The sequence below is a fragment of the Tripterygium wilfordii genome, chromosome 23, assembly GCF_013401445.1.
Source record: "Tripterygium wilfordii isolate XIE 37 chromosome 23, ASM1340144v1, whole genome shotgun sequence".
In the NCBI taxonomy this organism is placed as follows: domain Eukaryota; kingdom Viridiplantae; phylum Streptophyta; class Magnoliopsida; order Celastrales; family Celastraceae; genus Tripterygium; species Tripterygium wilfordii.
Genome location: NC_052254.1, coordinates 8698460 through 8705205, shown reverse-complemented (window position 1 = coordinate 8705205; position 6746 = coordinate 8698460). Strand labels below are relative to the sequence as shown.

The 6746-nt window shown below is 36.9% G+C and overlaps 1 protein-coding gene across 1 annotated transcript; it reads left to right on the top strand.

Annotated features, from left to right (window-relative positions):
- The first annotated feature begins 2618 nt into the window (after positions 1-2618).
- LOC119992412 (putative receptor-like protein kinase At4g00960) lies at positions 2619-6473 on the top strand. The gene is made up of 8 exons (XM_038839085.1): positions 2619-3274; positions 3669-4420; positions 4505-4639; positions 4713-4834; positions 4926-5136; positions 5306-5543; positions 5682-5832; positions 5916-6473. The coding sequence occupies exons 1-8, from the start codon at positions 3189-3191 to the stop codon at positions 6189-6191; spliced, it is 1971 nt and encodes a 656-aa protein (XP_038695013.1). The 5' UTR covers positions 2619-3188; the 3' UTR covers positions 6192-6473.
- The last annotated feature ends 273 nt before the right edge of the window (positions 6474-6746 follow it).

The window sequence follows — 6746 nt, the reverse complement described above, 5'->3', positions numbered from 1 at the left end:
CCCTCTTCTAACATTTGATCTTTTTCTGGGGGACTTTTCACTGTTTGCTTCTCCGTCATCTCTACTAAACTTTTTATGTACTCACAAAATACGATTTGATCACCAAGGCACGATCGCCGCTTCACTTCCTTTATGTGGAGTATGATTCGTTTGACTTTGGTGAATTTTTTGCTTGATTTCTCTGTTTCTTATTCTTTGATTAGTGACAAACAATGGCATGGAAAATCTGAACCAAAAGTGGCTTGCTAGAAAGGTTTTGGTATGGTATTGCAATTGTCTTTTAGGTATTCGATATGTTTTTGGTTGGGAATCTTATCCCAATTTCTCTTATTTTTCTTCAATTTTATCTTCGTAGCATAATAGATAAACAATGAATTAGCTAATGAATTTTAAGTGTATGATTTGGTTTTTTTTTGTTCTTCTTTGCTAATTTTTGTCTTCTCATTGTCTGCAGAATTATCCCCAAGACACTCATGCCACAAGAGGCATCGTTATTTTCATTATCTGCATCTTTTTTGATTTTTTATTTCCTTTTATTGTGGATCTTTTATATTCATGTAGTACCTCATTTACATTAATTTCTACTTTACTTTTGTCTGGCAAAGGAATATTCTTGCACTCTTATGGTGTGTTTGGATTGAGGGATTTGAGGAAAGAGAAAAGAAGGGAAATGAAATTTCATTTTAATTCTTTTGTTTGGATAGTTTAGAAAAAATTAAGGAGTGAGATTTGAAGAGTATTGAGATAAAGATTTCATTAAAGGGAGGGATTTGGAGAGAATTAAAGGGGAAGATTCCCTTCCATTCCCTTTCCTTCAAATCCCTCAATCCAAACACACTTAAGTATTTAGAGTTGGATGATATAATTAGCATGAATAAAGTATCAGAAAACTTTTGACATAAAACTGTATGACCGAAGTTTCTCTTAACTGGGTTTTAAAGGTAGGATTATTGAATGTTGATGGTTACTTCTTCGGTGATGAAACCAATGATTTCTCCACACTGATATAATTATTTCCGACTACCAAAGTAGTGAAATTTATTCAGTCGCATGTATGCTAAATTACAAGTTTGCATGTTTGGGTTTAGTTTTAGCCGATGGTCACTTCATGGTGCCTTAGGAGATTCTTTAATTTCACTTCATGGTCCCTGTCTTGGAACTACATGTCACATTAATTAATACATCCATTATATTTGGAACCAGTCATGATCAAGCTGTGAATTCATTCATCACCATGAACAATTGTGATAAGTTTTTGGCCTTGGATAGCTGGGATTTATATGTTTAGAAAGTAGTTGCATTTGATTTGATTACTTTTGGGCAACAATATACATTTCTGTTTGTGCTTTTACTTTCTATATCCAAGTAAATACTTATTACTCATACACACAATGTATATGCAGTTCTTTGGTACATGACATAATTTCTCAACCATATCATTTATAATTTTGACACAGATTAAAGATATACATGTTCACTGTTGGACTCTGTATCATAAGCTATCTTAATGACTGTGCTGGTCTAGAACTCTGAATAAAGTTAATCAGGATGGAGATGATGTTAGTAAAGGCTAGAACGTGAAATGCATACCATGGTCGAGAAGGGGAGGGGCTGTGAATCCGTTCATCACCATGAACAATTGTGATAAGTTTCAGCTGGCCTTGGATATTTAGGATTATTTTTTTCAGAAAGATCTTGATATGTTATTGCTATCTTCTTTTATGTATTTGCCATAGTAAGTTGTATTTGATTACTCTTGGGCAACAATATACATGTATGTTTGTGCGTTTACTTTCTATATACAGGTGAATCTTTTTCACTCATACACACAATGTATACGTAGTTCTTTGGTAGTACATGACATAGGCAACAATATATATGTCTGTTTGTGCTTTTACTTTCTATATATATACAATTGGGTTCTTTTCAATCACACACAATGTTTTTTTTAGTAGTACATGACAGTATAAAGGTGACTATTCTAGAATCCTCAACACTTGGTGGTGATGTCCAGTAGAAATAAAAAGAATTCGGATATAAACTAACAATGTAAAATTATTAATCAACTGTTCCTTTAAAGCTTCATATACAAATATAAACATCCGCCCATGCAACACTAGTTTGAAAATAAGTCTGAGCAAGCTTGTCCCTCTAAACACAGGTAACAAACCCACACATGATTCATAATTTACTATTAAAATTGGGTTTGAGAAACCTTGTCTCTCTAAAAAATAAGGAAGAAGCCCACATAGAATTCGTACTTTACCAGCAAGATATTGTCCACTTTTCCTAACTCAAAATCGGTTCAAGGTTCATCACTAAGGATACATGCCCTGTGCTAATCGCCACACGGCTCACGACTTTAAAAGTCTCAAGCGTAGTCAAAATTAATCTTTTTACATATATAATGAGTCAATATCAATTTTGTTCACCAAAAGATACGACTAGTTGCAAATTAGTCATTCAATTTTTAAATTTCTCAATTCAGCCATGAAGTGATCAATTTTTCTCATGGCAGCTTATCAGGTCACTAGAAAATGACACATGATCACCAGAGTATCATGTGGTATCCCCAGGGATCTCACGTGACAATTTTTACTCTGTCAGCAGCTTATGTTTTAAAAAACATAAACATAAAATCCTCCTCCCCCTCCGCGTCTCTCTCTGTGAACAAAACCCCAACTTTGTTAATCAGATCTGAGTTATGGTAAATCAACTTAGTGGAACCCAATGACCCAACTTCGCCACTCCAACGACGGAATACACACCATGGTCTGCAACCTGAAAACCAACCTGACACTGTTTGATCTGATTACCAACATCCTCTCTGCCCTCCTATCCTCTGTCTCCGTCGGATCCTTCGTCACGGTCCGAGAGCTTGGAGAGGGAAGTAAGGATTCGCTGCTTGAGCTCCACGACTGCCAAGTGAGAGGTCAGTGAAGAGGACGATAATCTTGAAGGCGTTGAAGACGATTGTTGGTTTGGGGATTTTGCGAGTTTTGAGGGTTTCGCTGCCGGATTATTCATTGCGACTCGTCAGAAACTCTAACCAGAGATATGAGTCTTGCAGAGAATGAGAAACCCATAAAGGGTTTTCAATAAGACCAAGTGGGTTTTAGGTTTTAAGAAAGATTTGATTTTGCAGAAGTGAGATCACAGTTGAGAGAAATGGAGACTCCCAAATCCCAATGCAGCAGAAGAGGAAGAGATATTTTGGAAACCACCACTGCACTCTTCTTCAACAAACCAGCACTTTAGATTACATTCTCTATCTGTAAGTTTTGCCCCTAACACAATTTACACAAATCTTGCATTTGCATATGCAATGACTTTCTTCAGCTGAACAAGCCTTTGCCGCGTGGTGGAAAAAACTAATAGTCATTAGTCGTACTTTCTGATCTCAACATAAGCATAACTATCACAATGACTGTCTTGCCTGGTCTAAACGTTTGAAGTCTTAAAAGTTTCGTACAAAACTAAGGTTCTGAGAAATTCCGCCATTAGAATAGTCTTCAGCAAAATATGTTAAAAACAAATTATGTTTATCGCCAATAAAATTAGAGGTGAGTTTTCTCTCTATCAGAGCAGAGAATCATGCAAAATCATATAAAATTCGTTTTTCTTTCTTATTTTATTTCAATAACCATAAATTTTGCCACTGCTCTTAGGTGTTACACCACAGGAAATTTTACATCTAATAGTACCTATGCCAATAATCGATACCAAATCCTCTCTTCTCTGGCTTCCAATGTCTCTACAAATAGTGGTTTCTTTAATACCAGCATCGGCCAAGAACCCAACAAAGTATACGCTCTTGGGCTTTGCAGAGGAGATGCTACATCAGAGTCTTGTTTTGATTGTGTCAACTCTGCCAGTCAAGAACTCATGGCACAGTGTCCATACCAGAAAGAGGCACTTTCTTGGGGAGCTGATCCTCCATGTATTATACGCTATACAAACCGCTCTTTTTTCGGAATACTGGAGCTAGATCCTGTGGATTCTGGCTATAATACTGCTGACATATCTTCAAATATAACAGAGTTTGATCAGATCTGGGAAGCTTTGATGGAAAGGGTGATTGACAGAGCTTCAAGTGGCTCTTCCAGGATTAAGTATGCCACAGAGGAAGTGAAACTGTCTGAGTTTCAGGATATACATGCTCTGATGCAGTGTACGCCAGATCTGTCTCAGAGCGACTGCAGAGAGTGCCTAAGAGAAAGCGTAAGTAGTTTTCAGAGGTGCTGCAGCGGAAAGCAAGGAGGTTATGTTCAGAGACCTAACTGTATTTTTCGGTGGGATTTGTATTCCTTTTACAATGCTTCTGCGTCTCCTCCAGCTCCTCCACCTCCGTCACTGTCTCCTCCTCCATCTCCGTCAAGTAATTCTTCTCCAGGGACAACCAATACAACAAATGCAAACGGTATTTTTGTGCCTTAAAGCCCCAATTTTGTATTAACAGGTTCTAAAATTGCTAAATAAATTGAGCACGTATCTGGCTTTGCAGATGATAATGATGGCAGCATTGAACCTGGAACTATTGCAGCTATTGTTGTTCCTACAGTTACTTTCATCGCATTTCTTGCCCTCACTTGCATCTTTCTGATCCAAAGGAGAAGAAAGCGATATCAGCAGGTCAAAAGTAAGTTGAAAATTTGTTGTTTTTGCTTAAAAATTGTTTAAGAAAACAAAATTAATTGTTTTGATATTTGAAGATGCAGATGAAGTTGAGAAAGTGAAATCCTTGCAATTTGACTTGGGGACGATAAGAAATGCAACTGATAACTTTTCTGATGCAAATAAGCTTGGACAAGGGGGATTTGGTGCTGTTTACAAGGTAACTGTTATGTCAATTCCCTAAGATCCAAAATGTCTAGCTCCTTGTCGATGGATGTGATCTTTATGTTTCATGGAATTCATGTCCACAGGGTACTCTTCCGGATGGACAATATGTAGCGGTGAAGAGGCTGTCTAGACATTCAAGTCAAGGAGAAGTAGAATTTAAGAACGAGGTGTTGTTAATGACGAAGCTTCACCACAGGAATCTGGTCAGGCTTCTGGGTTTCTGCTTGGCAGGAAGTGAAAGGCTTCTCATATATGAATTTGTGCCTAACTCGAGCCTCGATCACTTCATTTTTGGTTTGTATTCTGAATTACTGCTTTAGTTCTGAATTCGGTTTCCAATATATATCGGATTTTGGGGCTTTGGGAATGCTTGTTTAGATAAGCACAATGTGTTTGTTCTTTTAGTTATTTCCATGATTAGTGATTCATATCTACATATTCTAATTATATTATGAACTTGTAGATCCAACGAAGCGTGCTCTACTGAATTGGCAAAATCGTTACAGAATTGTTGGGGGCATTGCGCGAGGACTTCTTTACCTTCATGAAGATTCTCGACTGCGAATTATTCATCGCGATCTCAAAGCAGGCAACATAATGTTGGATGAAGAAATGAGTCCCAAGATCTCGGATTTTGGAATGGCAAAATTGTTTGAAGTGGACCAAACTCAAGACGATACAAGCAGAGTCGTGGGCACCTAGTAAGTAAAATACTCATCATACTGCTACCAATTTAATCATATCAAACAGTAAAACAATATCTCTAAGATGAATAATTATGTTTACTTATGCCTCACTATGGTAAGAGCTAAAATTTATTTTCCAATCATTATGTTCAGTGGATATATGGCTCCGGAGTATGCAATGCATGGACACTTCTCTATTAAATCTGATGTGTATAGCTTTGGCGTTTTGGTATTGGAGATCATCAGCGGTCAAAGGATTAATCATTTCCATTATGGGGAAGAGGCTGAGGACCTCCTAACTTTTGTAAGTGGTATATATGAATTCGACCAAAAATAGCGCATAATTTCTGCTTTAACTTGATGTGAGAACTGGTTAAATTATTGCAGGCTTGGAAAAACTGGAATGTAGGGACAGTGTCAAATTTGCTAGATCCGACACTGAGGGTTGGTTCGAGAAGTGAAATGATGAGGTGTATCCACATTGGACTACTATGTGTTCAAGAAAATGTAGCCAGTAGACCAACCATGGCTTCAGTTGTTCTAATGCTCAGTAGCTCCTCCGTTTCCCTCTCAGCACCCTTGAGACCTGCATTTTTCAGCGGCACTTTTGTCGATTCTGAGGCATCAGCATCAGCAACAACAGCAGATCAATCCAAAAGTTGATCGGTTAAATTCACCACCAATGAGGCTTCGATCTTTGAGTTAGTACCTCGATAATGCACAATGATGGAGGCAGTGTCATGAGATATTATAAATGTTCGTTTGTTGTTCTTAGTTCTGATTGTACAAGAATATTTTGTCCTTTTTATACTTCTCTATTCAACAACAGAAATATTCGTAGTTTGTTAAATTTTTGTCTTCGTCCAGTCCAGTTAATCTTTGTTAGTTCTTAGTTTTGACAAAAGACAAACGAATTTGTTAGAACAAGTCCAACCCTTTACCCTATTTTTTGGTACAAGTTTCCCCTATTTTAAGTTAAAATGTTATTTTGGGTTATCAGTTTTCTAACACCCTTTCAACCATATATCCCATTTTATCACCATATCAAATATTTTAGTGTTTTCTAACATAATAATTAACTTTAACTAGCTTATGATCATTTTCACAAAATTTACAACCCTAGATCGCTGCATATGCGAGGAAGCTATGGTTATTGTTGTTAAAATATAATCTAAAGGCGATTAAGAAAATATATAAAAATTCACTGCTAATATCTAT

What these genes read in the sequence shown, in the direction of transcription:
- LOC119992412 (XM_038839085.1), top strand. Translation starts at nt 3,189, where the DNA reads ATGCAGCAGAAGAGGAAGAGATATTTTGGAAACCACCACTGCACTCTT. An exon ending in CAATACAACAAATGCAAACG is followed by an intron (nt 4,421 to 4,504) that starts GTATTTTTGTGC and finishes CTGGCTTTGCAG; the next exon opens with ATGATAATGATGGCAGCATT. An exon ending in GATTTGGTGCTGTTTACAAG is followed by an intron (nt 4,835 to 4,925) that starts GTAACTGTTATG and finishes TCATGTCCACAG; the next exon opens with GGTACTCTTCCGGATGGACA.